The sequence below is a fragment of the Sorex fumeus genome, unplaced genomic scaffold (assembly GCF_029834395.1).
Source record: "Sorex fumeus unplaced genomic scaffold, SorFum_2.1 ptg000044l, whole genome shotgun sequence".
NCBI classification, from domain to species: domain Eukaryota; kingdom Metazoa; phylum Chordata; class Mammalia; order Eulipotyphla; family Soricidae; genus Sorex; species Sorex fumeus.
The window spans coordinates 4412197-4434110 of NW_026606101.1; the positions used below are offsets into that span (position 1 = coordinate 4412197).

At 43.9% G+C, this 21914-nt stretch overlaps 1 protein-coding gene across 16 annotated transcripts in view; it reads left to right on the forward strand.

The window, feature by feature from the left end:
• Window positions 1-21914, forward strand: part of PTPRT (protein tyrosine phosphatase receptor type T) — a 1141641-nt gene that overhangs the window by 969250 nt on the left and 150477 nt on the right. For all 16 annotated transcript variants that reach the window (XM_056121254.1, XM_056121255.1, XM_056121260.1 and 13 more), the window contains one exon: window positions 17794-17929. In XM_056121254.1, the coding sequence (XP_055977229.1) occupies window positions 17794-17929 (136 nt within the window). The remainder of the gene's footprint in view (window positions 1-17793; window positions 17930-21914) is intronic.

Consider the following 21914-nt stretch of genomic DNA (forward strand, 5'->3'; position numbering starts at 1 on the left):
GGCAATTCATAGTCTTGTTTGGAGTAAGGTCTCCTTACCATCACACCAGTCCTCTTTTTGATTTTGTTTTGCAGAAGCCGGTGTGTTCTTCTAGAAATAAACATCTTCTCCTTCTAGAAATGCCCCCCAATTCTACCCTGTGTTTGGAATGATATGCATGAAAGCCAGGCACCCTCACTCAGTGATTTCTGTCCTGTCTTCATCCCCGCAAAACTTGCCATTCTGTACCCTGCTCACTCTGTGGGTATAAGACCTGCCTTTTACTTTCCCCTTCCTCTGCTAGAGTTTTCTCCCTCCATGGTCTGTGTTCCTCATCCCCTTGGATCAAATCAGTCAGGTGATCTCTGTTAAAACCTTCCCTGACTTCCATTGTCTCCCATGGCCAACTAGAGGTGATGATCTATTGCCCAGGTGAGCACAGAGCACCCCAAATTATGCACATATTGTCTTGGAGCTCTTTGGTTTCTGCTGTCTGTTATATGTGCCTTGCACACACACAGCAGTCATTTGCTTGGTCCAGGAGAGGGTGGGCTAATAAGTGTGGTGAACGTGGATGGCGCTGTGCCCAGTACAGTATGTATCCTTCCACCACACCTTCTTTTGTACTTCAAGCATCTCACTCAGTTCACCTCCTACCATTGTGTTAAACCAGTTGTGAGACTTGGAGCACTGGTCCACTATTTAAACTCCATGTGCCACACTTCCTAGAGTCATATTCTCCAGCGTCTTTGAATAGGTCCTCTGTAGTCTCATGTCTGGCCTTATCTCACATGCTGGCCTGGGAGAATTTGGACTGGGGGCAAGAAAAGTTGGGACCCTAGGGGAGCCCTTTCCCAGGGTCTTCAAGGGAGAATGAGCAGAAGCGGATGCTGCTGATGTTGGACTTCTATTCTCTATCAACTCCCACTCACAGCAAACCTGCTTTTCCATTTATCCTTTGGGGACAGGGCCTAGGTGAGCCTCTAAGACAGAACACAGTGATTCATGTTTGTGCTTCCAAAAGCCAAGGGTCCAAGCTAGAAGACAGGATGGCTCTTCATGCTTTATTTGGCTGGAACCTGCACAATTGATGCCTCCCCCGCTGCTGTTCTGTTTGCTGTTGCTCGATTCAGTGTGCTGGTTTGAATTCTGTGTGTTCTTTCTGATCCCACTCAAGCTTCCAGGAATCCTTTTCCCTCCTGATCATCTCTCTTTCTCAGTCACTCTGATGCTAGATGAGATCTGAGCCACCCACTCACCTACCCCTCAGGGGCAGATCACTTCTGCTCCTCTCCCTTCTTGCCCCTTTAGGTCAAGCAATGTGAGCCACACCACCTCAATGGGATCAATTTAGCCAGAGTTGATTGGACATAATTAAATTGTTTGTGGAGTAACAGCCTTAGGAACATAGCTCTGAGTGTGCTGTGCTCATCAGATAATTAAAGCTAGCACAACTTGTCCTAGAATCTTCCTGTTCTGCTGATTCAGTGACCAGCAGGAGTCTCCCATTCTTCTTCCAACTTGCTCACTCTTTTGGCTCTCACCCCTATTTGCATTTGATTTTATTTAGTGAAATGCTAAGACCTCCTCCCATTTATAGCCCATTGCACGGAAATGCTTAGAAAGTAATTCAGGGAAGATAGCTTAAGGGCTGGAGCACATGTTTTATATGCATGAGGCCCTTAATTCAAGCTCTGGTACTGCCTGGTCCCATGAGCTCCACTGGGTATGGCCCTGGTGCCCCCCAGCACCTATAGGTCTGAGGAGTACCTCATTGCTAGGTCCTAGCCTTGAACAATCAAGCCCAGTTGGCTAAGGGAATAGGCCCCGGGACCCCTGAACACTATTTGAGGGCTCTCCCTCCACCTCTCAAAATATATGACTTAGCTTGGAGCAGGGAGATATCCCAAGTGGTAGGGCACATACCTAACATGTGTGAGACCCTGAGTCTGTGTTTCCACACTTCACAGGACTCTGAGCATCAAAGGTCATGCTGGGCCTGAGCACCACAGCTAGGAGTAACCCAAGGTTCCTCTCACTTCTAATAACCACTATGTGTGAATCCCTGTATTTTGTTTGTTTGGGGTCCACACCTGGTGATGCACAGGGGTCTCTGGCTCTGCACTCAAGAGTAATCCTGGTTGTGCTCAAAGGACCATATAGGATGCCAATGATTGAACCTGGGTTGCTCACCTACAAGGTAAGCCCCCTGCCTGCTGTACTATAACTCCAGCCCCTATGCATGACCCCTTTAAAAAAGTAACAGGTACCAGAGAGATAGTACAGTGGGTAAGGCACTTATCTTGCATGAGGCCAACCTGGATTCAATCCCTAGCATTGATATGATCCCCCAAGCTCTGCCAGGAGTGATTCCTGTGTGCAGAGCTAGGAGTAAGCTCTGAGCACCATCAGGTGTGGCCCAAAACAAACAAACAAACAAAATCCAGTGACTCCCTTTAACCTGGTGCTATAGATTGAAGCACCAGGTTAATTTATCACATGAAAAGATGAATTAAAGTCTCAGTCCCCTATCCCTGAGCATGTGATCCTGTATAGAGAGAGAACCTCCGGCAGGGATGGTTAGCTAAGAAGAAGTCATGCGAGTGACTTCTAGTCCCAGGGGATCAGTGTTTTCAGTGAAGGGGAAACATAAGTGAGTGCACCCCAGTTCTGACTCAGCCATTCTGGGTCCTGCTTCTGCCTCTGAATGGTTTTAGCCTCTGCAGTTGGCTACACCTTGGCCTTGGCCTCTACCTCATTGGTCAGGCAGCAGCAGCCTATTCCCATGTTCTAGCATGACCTGACCTTCTCTAGGCTTCTGTTTGGCCTTTGTGCTCATCGCCATACTTGTCTACTACTGACAAGGCATCCCTCATCCCAGTGTGGCCTCAGGTCTGCTCTGAACTCTGCAAAAAGCATTACAGTCCACTTGGTATTACATGCTTTTTCACTCTGGCTGCCTGAGAAAGTTTAAAGGGACTCAGCCTGCTGCAGGGCATGGAGGGAGTGTGTGTTCCCCTCTCTTACATCCGCTCTTCACACTAAACCCTTAATCCCCAACTCAACCCTGGATGCTCCTCTCTGCTGTCGCTAAGCAGCTTTGAGCCCCTGGGCTCCAAACTCACCGCACAGATTTCTGCCAGCAAGGAGCCAGTCCTGGGGGCACTGAGCCAACTCTGTCCTTCATCCTCATCAGATCCGGGCAAGCCTCCTCTGGATCATGGGGACCAGTTTGGGAGGGGAGAGATGAGGCCAGCAGGAGATATTAGGGATGCCCATGATGTATGCCATATCACGAGTGGCACGTGGCAACCAAGCCTATCATCTGGCTTTGTCCTGGGAGCTCTCCTCTGTGACCCTCCCACAGGCTGAGCTCCGAGTTCTAACTTGCTCACTTCTCTCTCCCCTTAGAGACAAGCACCCAGATAAAAGTTTCTTCTCCCAATTATCTCTCATGCCCAGCACCTTACTCTGTACACTATTCTCTCTGTAACCCTCACAGATTTGTATGGGATAATTCTGAGATTTTTCTTCTAGGGCCAGGAGTTGTACTTGTGCTGAGGGGCTAAGATCAGGGGTCTCTTCCCTTTTGAGACCACATGTAGCTTTGTCAGTTTTCTGTGGCCAGGGACTACATTTTATTTGTGGCCAGAGCCCAGACACAACTTTCATCACTCCTCTTGGGTGCTTGCTTATTAGTAATACACAATTGAATCCCAGCTGCAAACTGGATCTTCATTCTGGGGCTGAAGAAATGTATGATGTCATGCGAGTGTCTCCTAGTCCCAGGGGATCAGTGTTTTCAGTGAAGGGACTGGCCTGGCCATCATTCAGTATGATCAAGCCCAGTTTTAATTTTGTGTGTTTTAGATAACATGGCTACAATCTTTATCACTTATTATCACAATGAGATATCATCTCACACCAATGAAAGTGACATCTATCAAAAAGATTGGAAAAACCTATGTTGGCAGGGATGCAGTGAAAAGAGATCCTTATCCTTTGCTGGTGGGAATGGTGCCTGGATAAGCCTCTATGGAAAACAGTCAAGAAACTTCCTCAAAGCACAGATATTTATTCATTGTCCACCTTCCACTAAACACATGCTGAGGTCTTGAGTTTTGACTCTAGAAGGCTCCCAGCAATCCTGATTGTCGTCCCACTTCTGGTGGTCCCACTGCTGGGAGTGGCCAGTAGAAAAATAGATATTACCCATACTTCAACTGCACGGATATCTTTAACCTTTACAGTGACCTGACACCTAAACCTTCCTGCAGAGTGCAGCCATCTCAGCTTTCGTTGACTGTGTTCTGGTTGTCAGCTCAGATGTATAATAAGCCTCCTGGATGTAAGAGGGAGCACTTGAGACCATGGGTGATGGATTCTCAACTCCACTATGGTGAAGCCCTTGAAAAGGTACATGCCTTAGAAAGATGTGTTCACTTGCCTGGCTCCCACATGACACAATTGCTCTTAAATATTTCTGTTGGACTAGATTCTCAACTTGTAAAAAAATTTTTGAAAAAGCACTTTAGATTAAAGGAGTTTTTTTTTTGTACCCCAGAGAGATTTGCCAGAAGGAACTCACCTAGCCTCTCTCGTAGTGGATTAAATGTTTGACCTCTACAGAGCAGTGGTTGGGCATTACAAGATCTGCCTGCAAACCCAGACTGGGAAGTCGCATGAACCAAACAGAATCAGCACTTGAGCAATAATTTAGTTGAGTGCTTTCAAACAATCAATTAAAGCCCTTCCCATCACATGGGGTGCTAACCTCCATTTAGGGCAGAAAAGGGGGGACAGCTTCTGTCAGCCACATTTATCAGTTTCAGCACCATAAGCTGGGATGAAGGCCAGGCCAGCCCCTCCTAGGACAGACTGGTAATTCTAAGGGAGTTAGAAATCTCGATCTTCTTTACACTTAACTCGGTGCTTTTTAAATGGTTTTCTCAAGCAAGGGTAGAGCAAGCTTTGAAAACCTCGTGTCTCTGTAGTGTTTTCCAGCTACTTGACACTGACTCGGAGTTAAATCTTGGCTAAAAGCAATTACTGTCAGATGATGAATTGAGGCAATTTATTTATTACTTGAGAAACATTCTAGATGATGTCACTTAGAGGAATGATGGAATAATCCTTCTCAAGTGCCCCATTATCAACCAGATCTGGTGAGGGGAGCTGCTGTTTTCAAGTGGGCGTATAGGGAGGGGGAAGGGAGCAGTCTTTTAACAATTGTTAAAAATTAGCCACAGAGAGATTTTTTTTTTAAAGAGTGTTAGAAATAAAGCAGAAAACAGACCTCAACTGGAACAAGTATTGTCTTCCTGTGGAATTAGATAGTTGTAAAATATCAAGTAAAGCAAAACCTAGAGATGAAAACCAAGCCCAATATGTGAGGGTTTGGCGATGAAGGTTGATAGACAGAGCAAGTGAAAAGAATAAAGGAACTTAAGTTTAAAAGGTCAAGTTTAAATATCATTGAAGAAAAGTCTGCATAATTTTGCCCATAGAACAAAATTCATATGACATGTTCATCAATCCCTTAGTTATTAGAATATGATGTATCTGAGAGAAGGCGTGAGTAGAGAAAATCTTCAAGGAAAGCGAACATAAAATAGAATTGCATGATCTAGCAAGTCGCAAACCCAGCAGGTGCAGGCAAAAAATCAGAGGCCTGATCTGAGTGATCAATATCAGATTCTAGGTTTTCATACACACCAGTCTGCCTCTTTCCTTCAGCCACTTGAGAAAAGAGACTCAGATTAGTCTGATGAGTTAATGTATCTCCTATTTATTTGCAAGCTGAGGGATGAGTGCAAAGATTTAAGGAGAATAAATGCTGTATTTCCAAGGTTCAAATCCTGTGTCTATCACTTGCTACTATTAGTGCCTTTGAGCCTCAGTTTTTCCTTTATGGTAGAATCTGCTTCATAGGCTGTAATAAAAACTAAAAGAAAGATTGAAAAGAGCAGCTTAGATTCAAGAACAAGTCCTCAACATGTGTTTGCCCTATATTATTCTGTTTCACATGTAGCTAGGTATCCTGACTCTTCTAAAAGTTGCCATGTTCTAGAAACCACTCAGATTAATGCCTGGCTGTCTTGAAAAAAACAGCTCCAATTTTTTCAGCGTGGCTGTGAGCAGACTTAGATTGGAAAACAGCCCTGCACACTGTTGTATAAGCCCAAATGTCTATCAAAAGAGGTGGCCATAGATTGAGTCCCCTATTTGCAGAAAGTTCACACACTGTCTTTCAGTTTATTTGACTTCACAGTTCAGGATTGTTCTTTTCCTACTTGATGAACATGTAGGGACCCCCCCCACCCCCACCCCCAATCATAGGATCAACTGACTTCTGAGTGTGGCCAGTGGGAGTCATGAATTCTAGAGCCATAGTTCTCAACTTTTCTATACCCGAAGGAAGAGGGGCACTGTTCCACAGACTAGGGATGAAAAGTCACTGTTCAACATGAGGAAAGAGAAGCTTTCCCTCTCCTACCTGCTTCTCCCAACCTCTTTTCTGGAGTCTACCAGAATCCCAGCTTCTCTTGGGTGATCCTGACCCTTGAACTGTGATAACCCTTATCACGGTTTGTTCATTCTGGTCTGAATAATAATCCTGATTTTTCTACCCTGGAAGGATGGCTCCGTTTCCTTTCCTGATCCCTTGGTATGAATTCTCTCGTAAATTTTCTCTAGTTTAGTGTTCAGAGTAGCTTCCCTTTTCCTTGTTGGATGCTGGCTGACACTAAGCCTGTGCTGGTTTCTGGTAATGATTTCAGTAAGTGGTACAGAATACAAGACTCTGATTTAATCATCCAGTCTATTTTTTTTTCTTGTATCAACATCACACATATTCGTGTGAAATATCTGGAGTCCACATTTTTCCATTAAAAAAAAAGTCAGCAGCAGCATTTGTTTCTCCCCAGGCTTCTCGCACCCCTCCTGTTCCCTACAATTTCAATCCTCAAAGACTGCCAAAGTTGTTCATGATCACAATTACAAATGCTCTTGATGCCTTGGAATGTAATTTGTAAAGTCTGGAGGCTCATATCTAATGAAGTATCCAAATGCCTTTCCTCCCAATCTTGGACTTCCATTCTATCTTGAAAATAGCCTACCATTCTGGGAACTGACTTCCAACAAAATCAAGAAGAGGTAGGGCACATCCCTGACTTTGGAAAAGCCAATGAGTTATCCAGCTTCTTAGTCTTTTTCTTATGGCCTCCTCTTGGCATCCTCACCATTACCACCACTCACCACCACCCCATCACCCCACCCTCCACTACCATCATAATCAGACATGCCTGTAATGCTGAAAATCTCTGGCTGGGCTAGAGGTGGCAACCTAGAATCAAAGTTTCAAAGGTTTTCTCCACTGGGTGCCAGAAACACACAAAGCTGGAATTAAGACAGAAAAACTCTTCAACAAAAGAAGTCATTAAGTAGATGGGGTGAACTGGCAACACAGTAGGATTTGGGGATAATATGCTCTTGGATACTAAGAGACAACTGTGTGTTTTAAAGAGTGCAGCTTATAAAACTCATGTCCCCCAAAGCAGGCTTTCTTTCTTTACCATCAGCAATGATGGCCAGCATGTGTTATGCATCCACTGGGATTCACTTGGTTTTATCAATTGCAATTAGATGTTCTTTATCTGTGACTTCTATTTTTGCTCCATATCTTTGCAGGGTAAAACTCTCTGAAGTAGAGCTACAAAATTGAGTCAATAGCCAGTGAGAGCACTTTGGGAATGAATCATTACTCCCTGGTTACCAAATTATGTTATTGCTGCCATTAAGTCATCTAAATGTAAGCCCGATACAAGCCTGGCTTATAGGAGTAGAGCAAACTGAATCCTTCTGGAGTTCTGCCTCCCTTCATTCTGAGGATTAGATGAACTTAGGCCGTGGCCTGCAAGAAAGTATTACCCCAGCTCTCACAGTTCCCCCACAGTTTATAGACACAAAAGACATTGCTACCATCTTGGAACCAAGTTTCATCATGGGTGATCAGTTCCTTGGAACTTATGAAGCATTTTTATCTGTAATCTTAAAATGCACCTTTAGAAAATCCCTGTGAACTTTGTGTTTATGCCCAATTTGACAGATAAGGATATCAAAGTACATAATGGGGAGCAGCTTTGATAAAGGTCATACAGCCCGTTGCTGATGGAGTCGGGATCTAAGTTTGTATGTTTGCAATTAGAAACCCTTTTCATTCACTGACCTCAAAATCATGGAAATTACTAATGTAAAAAAAAAGGAGTAATAGAGGTCATCTGGTTCCTTCTGCTCTTCTGCTTGATAGGGAGCACACTGTGTCTGTCCCAAACTGTGCCCTAAAACTGGATTACACATTTTCCTGTCTCTGAGGGTAATCAAGTGTTTGGAAAGCCTCTCCCCTCCCCAACCCACCCCTATGAGAGTCCACTGGCTCTAAGAATGGTAGGAAGAATTTCTCTCACCCCAAACCTAAATTGCCTAGAATCAAGGGATGCTGTGTTGAGGTCAAAGGCAGCGTCAATAAGCAGAGAAGAAAGATCAGTACTCCATGATAGTGAAGTACTGTGGAGTTGGATAAAGGTTTAGAGAGCTTAGGAAGTATGAACAGATAGTGATGAGGGGAAGGTAAAATGGAGAGTTACTCCTAAACAGGACTTCGAGTTTTCTCTTTACATCATAATGTTGCATTAAGCAGGCTGGGCTCTTCCACCTGAAAAACTTTCCTTGTGTTGACTATTCCTCAGTTCTTGTTTCAACTACCTATTGAGGTTAGCACTGACCTTTGAAAGTAAAGGGACTAAATCTGCTCCATCTTCTATAATGGCCCTTCTGTTTGGAGGAGGCAAGTGTTTGCATCTTGTCTGACTCTTGCCTTTTCTTCACTGGAAAGATCCTGATTCTGACTGCCATTCTGCCCAGGTCAATGATCTCTGGATTTCATTGTGCCCCTGAATCATCTAGAGAGAACATTAAAATGCAGGTACCTGTTCAGTAAATCTGGGTGGTGCCTGAGATTCTGTTTGTCATGAGCTCCCAGGCAGTACTGATGATTTTGGTTACTTGGCCAAACTTTGAGTGACAGGATTCTTGGCCTGTCTTCACCCCCTTATTTCATTTTAGAGGGTGGGGGTCACAAGAAGAGGAGCCTCAATAGAGTGGTCTGACTGATTCAGAAGTGAGCACCATGGATTTGTCCTTGTAAGTCTCAAGAGTTCTTTGGGAAGGAAAACATACTGAGATAGTTGTTTCATAGCATGTGGAAATGTGAAACTGGGCCTTTTGGTGTGGAATAAATAATGAGGAAAGACTCAGACTTCCAGAGACCAAGCGCTCTACCTTGGACACTGGGCTTCCATGTGTTAAAGTGCCAAGTGAAAGCCAGAAGTAGACTATGGGCTATAATTAGGAAGGAACTGGGTTCTAAGGCACCATGGTTTTTATAAGGTAAAAGGCAGGAGGCATCATCAGCTGCTTTGAGAGGACTGGCCAGGCCTTTGGGAGTGCTTGGATCTCGAAAGGCACAGCTGGCTGAGGTACAAGGTCAGAGACAATCATCTCCTATCGGTAGAGGATGAGTTCACAAGATTGTTTTTGATGACTACATAGCACATGGGATGCAAAGAGAACCCTGAAGCTACTTCAATTGGATATATGTCTACAACCTGGCTCTTAGTTGACCATCCTGATTTACTTGGACTTATTTCAGACTGGCTCCCAAAAGGGGACAGAGATGAGGAGAATGTACCCAGACATCTCCCTTTTCACTTAGTCTCAACTCCCAGTCCCTGCATAGGAGACAGAAATCATCCAGGGCCAGAGACGGTTTCTTTTGGGGGAGTTGGAATTAATAGCTTGGCTCCCATTAAAAGGTCTAGGACAAAAGAAATTCAGTTACTGAAGGGCTCACAGATCCGCCTCTCTGAAGCATCCCCATGGATATCTGATAAGTGAGTCAGATGGCCAACCTCTTGTTTAGAATTATGACCTCAACAGTTGTCAAAGACAGTTTATTTCAGGACTCCTGGCTGAGCACTGGAAGCAGAATCTCAGCTCTGAACCTGACAATATAATGATCTTGGATAAGTCCCTTCACTCCTTGGTGAAGTTTTCTAATCTTTACAAAAGGAAAAATAAAACGAATCTCTTCTGGGTCAGGTTCTTTGAAGATTAAATGACTTAATATGCATGCTTAGTACATTGCCTAGCATCCAGTAATGAATCCATTCATTGAAGAATTTTTTTTTCCAAATAGTGGTAATTGGGCTTCTGCTTGATGAGATCCTCAGGGTCTGCCTGAGATCACACTGCTGAGAGACTGCATCATTAGCCAATCCTGATGTGCTTTCCTCTTCGTCTGTATTCCATGGTCTCCTTGAGCACTTACATCAAGCACTTACAATGTGTTCATATCCCCATGGATATACTCTTGACTCTGCCACAGAAGAAGACTGAACCATTCTGTCTCTATCCCCCTTTGCTGTTTTTTTTTTTTTTTCAGATCTGGCTGAAAAGATGTGCATAGTCTCTGGCCTTTTGTCCCAGAGTCCTTTCATCCAGACACTGTCAACACACTCACTTCAAGAGAGAAATACAAGCCCCTTGAACTAGAACAGTTGCCTTTTAGTGGGTGCCCAAGTGGAAATCGGATATACCACATTCAAGGGCTTGTTCGTGGTACCCCATCTGAAATCTGGTTGCACCAGCCAAGCATAGCTTTTCTTTCTTTTTTTTTCTTTTTGGGTCACACCCAGCGATGCACAGGGGTTACTCCTGGCTCATGCACTCAGGAATTACTCCTGGTGGTGCTCAAGGGACCATATGGGATGCTGAAAATCAAACCTGGGTCGGCCACATGCAAGGTAAACACCCTACCACAGTGCTATCACTCCAGCCCCATTTATAGCTTTTCTTAATAACATTGCTCTACTGAGTCTTTCCTTGCAGCTCTGATGTCTGTTAGTCATCTAACAGAAAAATCTCAGTGACATTCATTGTCTGAACCAACAGCCTCTGGCCTTTCCGATGACCTCCCTCAATCTCTTGGGTGTTCCTTGATGGTCCTCAAGTTCATTCCACTGTTAGGTCATGGACTTCGTTGAAAGTTTAGGGGAAAGTTGGAATTTGGGAAAGGTTTTTTGATACTCATCAAAGATCAAAATTTTCCTTTAGGTAAGACACTAAATTTTACCCTAGAAGCAGCTTGGGGCAGGTCAGTAACTCCCTCTCTCTTGAAACACTGTCGTTTCCTATACTGTCTACACTGCCCTGGATTATTTTTCCCCCCAATCTGGCCACTCCCTCCATATCTCCTAAGCAGGCTTATTCTTCTTCCCCACCCCCACTCACCCCGCTCCACCCTGTCACCCCACCCTACCCCAGATCCTTAAATCTCTTCCTAAGCTTACCCTTGCCATCTAGAGGTCATTTAAATGGTACATAAGGGTTAAATTTTATTGCTAGCTCAAACCCTTTTTAGGACTCAAAACCTGCGTTTTTAATTGCCTTCTTTTCTAGAGTATTTTTCAGGTTAAAACTTTTCCACATATACACATTTTTACTCTAACATATTCTCTTTTTTTCATTGCTTCTTGAACCCATGAGCTGCACCATCATCTATCTTGTTATGAAAACCAGACTCAAGGGTCATTATCAATAGCCTTCGCCCCTTCTTCCTCACATCCGGTCAATCAGCAGGGGTTTTTTGTTTTTGTTTTTGTTTTCTTTATGTTTTGGGCCATACCTGGCTGTGCTCAGGATTTATTCCTGACTCTGGGTTCAGGCAGTTCCTGGGAGTGCTCAGGGGACCACATTATTGTGGTTCAAGAAATCAGCTGGCCAAGTTCAAGGAAATCACCCTACCTGCTGTACAATTGCTCTAGCACCTCAATCCGCGAGTTTTATATAAATTTAATTTGAGTAAGTCTCTTTACTTCATCATTCTATTTCCACTGCCCCAACTACAGCAACTGTCCTTTTCTACTTGGATACATACAATGATTATAAAACATCTCTCTAACCCACCATGGTCTCATATTGAAGTTGGAATGATCTCTTGGAAATGCCTTCTCACAAGAAATAACGCATGCAATGGTATCTTGCATTTCTTGGGCTGAAGAATAAGAACTTTATTTTTTTTAAATATTTGTTATATTCTTTTTTTAAAAAATTGTATTGATTCACTGTGAGATATAGTTACAAGCTTTTATGTTTGAGTTATAATTACACAATGATCGAACACCCTCCACCAGTGCACATTCCCCACCACCAATATCCCCAGTATAGCCCCCCCCTTTCCCACCCTCCCACTGCTTCCAGGGCAGACAATATTCCCTGTACTCTCGCTCTACTTTTGGGAATTATGGTTTGCGGTGCAGATAGTGAGAGGTTATCATGTTTGGTCCTTAATCTACTTTTGGCACACATCTCCCAACCCAACCAATTCTTTCAAACATCATTTTCTTAGTGATCCCTTCTCTATTCCAGCTGTCCACTCCCCTCCCGCTCATGAGGCAGGCTTCCAACTATGGAGCAATCTTCCTGACCTTTATATCTACTGTCCTTGGGTGTCAGTCTCGTGTTAGGTTATTTTCACTTGATCACTTGACATCTCGTTATTCATCAATTTGCTCGAGTAGGTGCCAGTAACATCTCCATTTGTCCCTGTCACATGCAAGTGTAGCCCAATGGTGTCTGCTCATTCTAAGAACACGAAGAGCCTCAAACTGATTGTTCAGGGTCTTGACAAAGAAGTCTGACCATCTTGTAGGTGGGCGGCCATGTGATCTTTTGACGTCCCTTGGAATCCAGTTGGTAATGGTTCTAGTCCAGCAGTCATCTCCAAATATCATTACATGCCCAGCCCATCTGATTTTCAATGCCTTGGCAAATGAGACACCATCTCTGATTCTTGATCACCGACGGAGGTTGGAACTCCAGATTCTTTCTCTCACTTGAGTGAAGCGTGATATTCCAAGCATAGGTCTTTCGATTCCTCTTTGGGAGACCCAAATAGTTTTTGTAGAGCCCAGGTCTCTGAGGAATATGTTAATGCAGGAAGAACAGTGGAATAGAAGAGATGTGCCTGGAGCAGGAGGTTCTTCATCCTCTTAGATATTTCTTTGATGCTCTTGAAGGCATTCCAAACCACTCTCTTCCTCCTGCTCGACTCAGGTGCCAGGTCATTTGTCATGTTGACTTCTCGACCTAGGTACACATACTGTTGCATTCGGAGATGTTCATTTCGTTGAGAGCAAATGAAACGTCAGGAACAAAACCATTTCTCATAAACATTGTCTTCATGAGATTCAGCTGTAGTCTGACCTTTCCATACTCATGGTTGAAGTCAGCCAGCACTTGTGATGCTTGGCTAATGTTTGGTGTTATTAGAACGATGTCATCAGCAAAGTGGAGGTGGTGTAGTTGCCAAACGTCTATCTTCACTCCCATTCCTTCTCATTCCAGTCATCACATGACATTCTCAAGGGTGGCACAGAAGAGATTCGGTGAAATGGTATCACCCAGCCGAACCACCCCCCCCCCCCCCCGCCTCTTGACATGGATGATCACTTCCTTATAGAATGGTGAGGTTCTGGTAGTGAATCCGTAATACAGCTCACAGAAGATCCTGATGTATTGAGTTTGAATGCCCTGTTTGGCTAGGGCTTTGATGACCGCTTGAGTCTCAACAGAATCAAAGGCCTTCTTTAAATCAATGAACGTTAGACAGAACGGCATCTTGAACTCCCGAGAAACCTCAGTGAGTTTGATTATTGTGTGGATATGGTCAATCGTGCTGAATCCTTTTTGGAACCTGACTTGCTCGCATGTAGTGTTCTGCCAATCCTATTCAGGATGACTTGAGTCAACAGCTTGTACATGACAGACAACAGGCAAATTGGGAGATAGTTGCCAATGTCGTGGATGTCTCTCTTCTTGTACAGTAGTACAGTCCTGCTGGTTTTCCATTGGGACGGAACCTTGCATTCAGACAGGTAGCGCATGAAGAGCTGAGCCAGTGTATTGATGAGCACTGATGGCATCAATGGTTCTTCAGGTGTTCGGGTCTGACCTTGTCTGGGCCAGGTGCTGTTCGCTTCTTTACCGATGAAATGGTGTGTCGGATTTCAGAAGGGAGAAAGTTGGGAACAACAAATCCATCCTGCGGAATTTGGTATGTGGGCAGGTGGGCATGGCTATCGAAGAGATCTGAGTAGAAGTCATGGATAATCTTCTCCATTGCCCTTCTGGAAGATGTGATACATTCATCAGGATGCTAGAGGGCAGTCATCTTGATTTTGTAGTTGGCGAAGGACAGGCAGGCATTGTGAATGTGTTTCCCAGTTTCTGCTGCATCTGCCAGCATTGCTGCTCTTCTCTCTTTGAGGTGTTCCTTTATTGCTTCTCTGCACTGCTTTGCAAGCTCAGATGTTTGCTTGCAGTTGCCTGAGGGTTGCACCAAGCCACATTGGCAAATGAGCTCAAGAGTTTTTGAAGATAGGCGTCTTTTTGTGGCTATCTCTCTCTCAGCATTCCTCGCACAATCATGGAGGTGCTGAAGCAGTAGATCATAGTCTTCATTCATTTTGTCAACAACGGCATCTTCCCATGTTGCCACAATAGTGCCAAAGAGCTCCCAGTTGGTGGTCGTTCTGGGAGTTCTCTTAAACTTTGCAGCCCTTTCTCCCCACTCCGTGAAGTAGAATTTTGCACAAAGGATATGGTGGTCCAATTCCATTTGGAATTTTGGGAGAACAGCGACATCATTCAGGCAAAACCATCGATTAAATATGATGTGGTCAATTTCATTGTGGAATCGTCCACCAGGAGACTCCCAGTGTGAAGTATAAAAATGTTATTTTATACTCCACAGATGAGTGCAGTCCTTCTATATCCATCCCTCTCTTTCTGACTCATTTCACATAGCTTGAAACTCTCGATGTCTGTCCACTTATAAGCAAATTTTATGACATCATCTCTCCTATCAGCTGCATAGTATTCCATTGTGTAGATGTACCAAAGTTTTTTTAGCCAGTCGTCTGTTCTTGGGCACTTGGGTTAGAACAAGAACTTTTACAGTGGCATATAATCTACATGGAGACCCAAATTACCTTCTCCAGTTTTTCTCTCACCATGCCCTTCTTGTTTACTCATCTTCATTACAGTCTATTTCTTCCTTCCTTTACTTGAGTGTATAAGGTTCCTTCTCCATCACAAAGCCATAGATAGTGTTTTTCCCTCTGCTTCCATATGCTTTTCTCATTCTCTCTTTGTTAAGTTTGTGCCTGTCTTCTTTTGGACTTTACCCCACTAGCCATTCTCTTTTAGAGTGATACATTCTTTTACCTGGCACTTTCTACTACCCAATGCCTTTCTGCTCTGGTCTTTAACAGAGTTCAAAGTTCATTGCTATTTATTCTTGGTTTGTTAATCCTATCTCCTAAACCCCAATCCAGTGATAAATGTAGGCTCTTTGAGATCAAGAACTATGTTCATTTACTCACCACTGTGTAATCAAATGTCACTACATTGGTTGCTTGTGATGATTTATTGAAGGGACTAGATCAAGCTAATGATGTGATTCTAGGGTAATAGTATTCTCTCTAAGGCACCTTTGTACCCCCAGTCTTTAGAAGATGATCTCAAAGCAGCACTAAGTAAAGTTTAGCTACCCGAGTCTGTGAGTGTTCAGTGCCAATAATTCTCCAAATCGAAATCTGAATGAACCCCATTCTGAAACGTGACACCAGACTTGCTAAAGAGGGGGTTTGCTAACTCCTTCAAGAATTCTCTAGATTACACAACATACCCAAACAGTTCTGAGGTTTTATGAGCCATTCTTGCTGGGGAGGGGATAAGTAAACTCTCTCGCCCGCAAGTACTTGCAGATGTTTGCCCCATAGACAGTGTAAGTTAGCACACAGCTCATGGGTACTCAGTAGCAAATTAATGAATGATTGATGACCACAGGAAGCAAGCAACTGTGGTTCACTTGCCTTTTATTATTCAATAATCATCTGTTAATCAACAATTACAAGGAGGGAGGCTTGTGCTCAAAACTGACATTAGGGAGATGAATAAGGTGTGCTCACTGTCCTGGGACACTCACTATTCTCACTCGGGAGATACATCTAAGTAGAGCCAGTTTATTTCAGTTGTAAGAGAGTTTGGGGGAAGTACACTGGCAGAGTCAGTTCTTGATGTTTTTAAGCAAGAAGAGATGCATCACTATGCTCGAGGCTCTGCTTAAACATCAGTGAGTTGGGGAATCAGAATCATCGCTGATGGGCATTTACATCCCTGCAATTCAGCTGAGTTCTGTGAACACAGGACCGAACACAGAAAAATTCAATTTGGTTCCATGAGAACAAATGTGTGTGGGCAGAGATGTCATCCCTTCAGCTACACATTGAGCAACCACAAGCATTAAGGGAACACCCATTACAAGTCAGGCTTGGTGCTAACATGAGGAAACAAAGACAAATGAGACATAATGCCTCCCCCCCACCCCCTGCAAACCTCACAAGCCACTGGAGAGACAGATGGGGAAACATATAACTCACGATATTGGTCCTCTGAGGTCAGTGTTGTGTTACAGAGGTATCAGAATCTGGAGAAAGACTGTCCCGGAGGCAAGGACAATGAAAGAAGGTGAGGTTGCTGATAATGTATGAGCTGGTGCTGGTGCGGCAAAAAATAGATAGGTCAGAAAAGGATTCTTTTGATTTCAACTGTCTCCCCAAACATGGCTTCCTTGCAAATAGGAAGAGCAGCAGGAAGAAATGCACTTAAGGTGTCAGGCCACTCTCTCTTGTGTTCACATAGGTGACTGTCTGCAGAGAGCCCCCTTCCTCTGATCCCTCTGCACTGCATAAAAATGCTGGGCTGAGGCCTTCTTTGTGTACTTTCTCTCTTTATGTTAAAAACCAAATCAAAGTGATTGTTGAGGAACATAGAGGTTCAGAGGCTAGGAACCTTGAACTTAGACATCCAAGACTTCCTAATATGGAGGACTGGGAAGCTGGAATATTGGCTCCACCTTTTAGTAGTTTCATGATGTCTCAAAAGTTATCTTAGTTTTCTCCTCTAAAAAGGGAAAATTAAGTGATTTGGGGAATGTTTGTGAGGACCGATGAGACCACAAAATTGCCCAACACAGAACTTGATATAAGTGCTGCATTCCCTGCCTTTCTCTCCCTGGAGATGTCAGTTTGTGGGCACCCAGCTGAGGGCATAACAACAGCCTTAAGTTCTCAGAATAGACTAGTCATATAGAAGTGTCTTTGGACCCAATAAAACATCCTCTAATGTATTAATTGTGTGAAATCATTTGTTTTATACAACACACAAAACCAAAGCATTATGTTTTTTTCTTTATCATGTTACCTTAACATAAAGCTGTTATTTTCACCATTTACTTGGAAGAATATAGTAGGATTTGGAATAATCCCAGGAACCCAAGTACCAACTATAATTCCATTATTAGATTCTAAGGACACAGTAGTATGAGGGATAAAATCCTCCAATTGATCTCTGGAGGATAAGAATGCCCCCAACACAGCCATGGTTTAATCTAGGGCAACTCAATTTCTCTGTATTTCAATTTCTCTATCTGAAAAAAAAAAGACTAGAATAATAAGCTCAACCTCATGGGATGAATCCTTGAAAGGAATCAATGAGGTGATGATATAAAGCCCTTAGCACCGAGCCTGGCACATAGTGCTCCAAAAATGAATGTACTCACCCTTAGGATTATGGTTCAAACATGATTGGGAGCCTAGTCAACATTTTTCTCCTTGTCTCTTATTCTCTAAGGAGCCTCCACACAGAACTCCAACACTGTGGAACCAGAGAAGCAGGTGGACAACACTGTGAAGATGGCCGGCGTGATCGCAGGCCTCCTCATGTTCATCATAATTCTCCTGGGCGTAATGCTCACCATTAAAAGGAGGTGAGTCTTGACTTCCCTGAGGACTCCACTTATCTTCTGGTGAGGGTTTTTGCTCTTGATTGCTTACACACAGGGAGCTTCTGATAAGACTGTTGGGCCACAGTGACTCCATGCTGGTGTATGAGTGACCACTGCTTCCTGCCTTTTGGTCAGGCCCTGAGATGGTTCATTTCTTCTGAGACAAATTACCTTGAGGGTTGAGCTGCCTTGGGAAGCTGTGGGATTATAGGTTATGAATGACTCTATGAAGGGAATCTTCTCAGAGTTAAGTGCTCTGTTGTGATCCGTCATACGGTTGGGATAATCAGAGCATGGATGAGCCCAGTAATACAGGTGCAAGCAAGTAAGGCTTTGCCCTCCCCACCATCATACATCCCTCTGATTTCCCTTTGGCCAAGCGGCCCTTTGCCTCCCAGAGATAAAGCCTCCTCTCCTGGCATGAGCATTCCCTGAAGAGGGACATGCCACAAAGCCTTCCCAGCTGACTTGTTGCTGTTGACCTATCCTCACGTGACTTCTTCCTCAACTACTCTGACCAAGAGCACAGTTATCTTACACTGTGTGTGTTTCCCCCAGATGACATTGATCCCAAAATGTAAGTCGCAAAGTTCCCTGGACTCGAGTTTCACTAATGCTGCCATTGTCTGCATCTCAGGTATTCACATGAGTTGAATGGTTGAAGGGAAAGGCAAAGAAAGACAGAATATGTTCATTAACTGTCACTGGCTCTAGTGACTCTCCTGCCCACCTCTCCCAAGTACCTTGGCAGGTTTCCACATCAACTATGTGCTGGCCGGTCTTCTCTATTTTAACACTAATCTTCCAAGGTAGTTCTGCCAGGGCCAACTTTTATCTGTGTTACAATAATGTGTGCTACTCCGTGTTCCTGCCTCTGATACTGAGCGACTTTTACCTCTTTAAATAAATGACGTAACACCTCAGCCTGAAACTCTAGGTTTGGTGACTCTGCGTGTAGGGTAAAGAAAACTATTTCTCACTGCAAAAGGACAGAGTGACTTCCAAACAAATCCCAGCACTTGCTCCTAAAGAGTTACATTATTATCAGTGCAGAAAGGAGTAAAAAGAAGGAAGTACAATGTGCACAATCCACTCACCAGAGGATCAAATATGGGGCTCCTTCTAAACCTACAGTGTGTTGTCTCTTGGGCCCTTTTGGCGCCAGGACACCCAGGTCTCTCAAATTCTGTTCTTAATCAGCCACTTATTCCTTTAACCAGGGAATCATATTGACAGCACTTGTCCTTCCTTCCACCTTTTGTGTTATTAATCACTCCTTTCCTCAGCAGAGGCAAGTGGGGAATGAAGATGCTATGTTCATTTTGAGGGTCAAGAGCCCCAAATAGTTAAAGACAGTCTGTATTGCCTTATCACCACTATCATTGATGAAATGAGGTAATATTCTATCTCTCAAATGCTATTACATGAGGTTGAACAGAAGGTTTGATTTCTCAGTGGGCAGTAAGCACATTGTTCATATAAGATCACTGACATGTTGTTTAGACTTTCATATACACTCAAGGCAGAGGTGAGTTTGGGATTGCCTACCTGGGAAAAGTAATCAGTTTAATAGAATTGCCTCCCTCTTTGATAGACCTGAAATGTTCTCATTCTTTGCCACTGATTTGTAAGTCAGATAGGCTCTTCCAATTTTGTTCTTTCTAAAGCCTGGCTTAACCCACGACACCATCTTCTGTGAGCTTGTGAAGAAATTTCACTTCCTTCTCAACAGCTATTTCTGAAATGTGTGACTTGGGGAGGAAGGAAAGGGCTTGCTGTGTGCAGGGTAGGATGAAGTATAAAATAAATCTTTTGTGTGGATTTCAATTCTGCTTCACTTCTTCCTCTCTCAGCTCTCTCACAACCTACCAACAGGCACCAACAAGCACTATTTTTCCCCAAGAGGAAATAGCTAGATGTTATGATAATTGGCATTAGGGATGGAGTGGGTACTGATCAATATTTATATATGCTGTATTATTAGAGAGGGGAAGAAAACATTTTTTGACTTTGTGGAAAGCAATACATATATACAGAAGAAATGGAGGAGGATAGGTGTAGAGAAGTCAGGGGATAGGATGATAAAGGGAGAAAAGGAAAAAAGATAAAAATAGACTTACACACTTTTCACTAACTTACTCTGTCTTCTGATGTCTAGAGATAATCCGAAGGACAGAGCAAGGCTTTGTTAACACAAAAGCGGATTTTCCTGCACTGATGGGTTCTTGAGAATTGTATGAAAGATTTGCATACAAAACTGGGAGATTGAAAGTTAGTTTATTGCACTGAAAAGTTAAATGGTTCCAGCTCCCACCCTTGATATCCAGGCCTCTCCTTTACCGGTGGGTGAACAATGACCAGGTCCTGTCCCTGCACTATTCTCTACCCTGTGTACACTTTCCTCCATCTCTGGCCACAGCTGCCCATGTGGGCAAGATCTCTATGTTTGGTCTATACCATCGCTGGGCCTCCCAGCTCTACCTCAGCAGTTCTTGTCATACAGTCCTGGTTCTCCTACTCTCCAGCCATGGTCATGTGTGCATGGATGACGGTCCTGTGCTCAGTACCTTGTCACTACCTGGGTGTTCAAGCCTTGCCTGTATTTGAGCTACCCTGAGCGTCTATCTGAGCCTTGCCTCTGTACCTGCCTCTTTCCGGCCTGTGGTACTAGGTGCAGTGTCTGAATCTGTCATCCTACCCGATTCTGGGAGAGAAGATGTGCTCAGAGAAGAATGAGGAGGGGGGACTTCCCTTTATCTGCTACCAAATCCCACCCCCAGCCATCCCATTCTATACTCTGATAGGCTGCCTGTTCTACGCATGAAAGTTTAAAGTGACCTAGTGCTCCACACTTCAACTCCTATTGTATCACCTTTTCATCTCCTCTGACTCAAGCCCCATATAGCAATGTATGGGAATACATATTGGAACCCAGCCACAGCCATGCTCAAGGCCACTCTCCACACCCTTGGACAAGCCTCATGCATGAAGGAACCGGCAGAGGAACCCAGGTGCGTGGGTCCCGGGGCTGAGATATCCAAGCCTGCTTGGATTGGAATTGGGCCTTCTCACCCAGATCCCCCATTTTCCAGTAGCTAGGCAATTGCACCCACAAACTGCCCCCAGTGCCATAAAATCCCATCAACAGCCAAGATCCAGAGACTATGAGACAAAGCTCCTGGAAGAAAGCGACCGCATAAGGAGAACCCGGCAAGCTACCAGGAGTATCCTGCCCATACGGCAGAGCCTGGCAAGCTCCCATGGCATATTTGATATGCCAAAAACAGTAACAATGATCTGTCTCATTCCCCTGACCCTGAAAGAGCCTCCAATACAGCACCGTTGGGAAGGACAAGTAAGGAGAGGCTGCTAAAATCTCAGGGCTAGGACAAATGCAGACATTACTGGTGCCCGCTCGAGCAAATCAATGAATAATGGGATGGCAGTAATACAGTGATATATACACACAGATATATATATATACACATATATAATATATGTGTGTGTATATATAAAGAGAGAGAGAGAGTGAGAGAGCGAGAGAGAAATTTTTCACTGGTAGATTAAGCCTATCACTTTCTTACTCTTGGCTCAAATGCTGTTCTAAGTAAGCCTTTTATGATCTCCAGTCTAAACACAATCTCTTCACCATCTTTCGCTTCTCTCTGAAGATCTATGTTATGCTCTGCCAGTTGTCATTGGTATTCACATCTTCTCCATCGGACTGTCAGCTGCCTTGTTCTGATTCATCCTTATCACAAATGTTCCCTGAAATACTGGGAATTCCCTCCAAACATGTTGAATAGAGAAACCAGTTAAATTAGAACAGATGGGGCCCATGATCAACATCACATCTTTTGGGCAAGAAATCTTCACTCAGAACACAGACCCAAACATCAACATGAGCATCAGGAGTATATGAGAGACCTCAAGAAGGCAGAAAGTCAGGATGGAAAATGTAAATCTT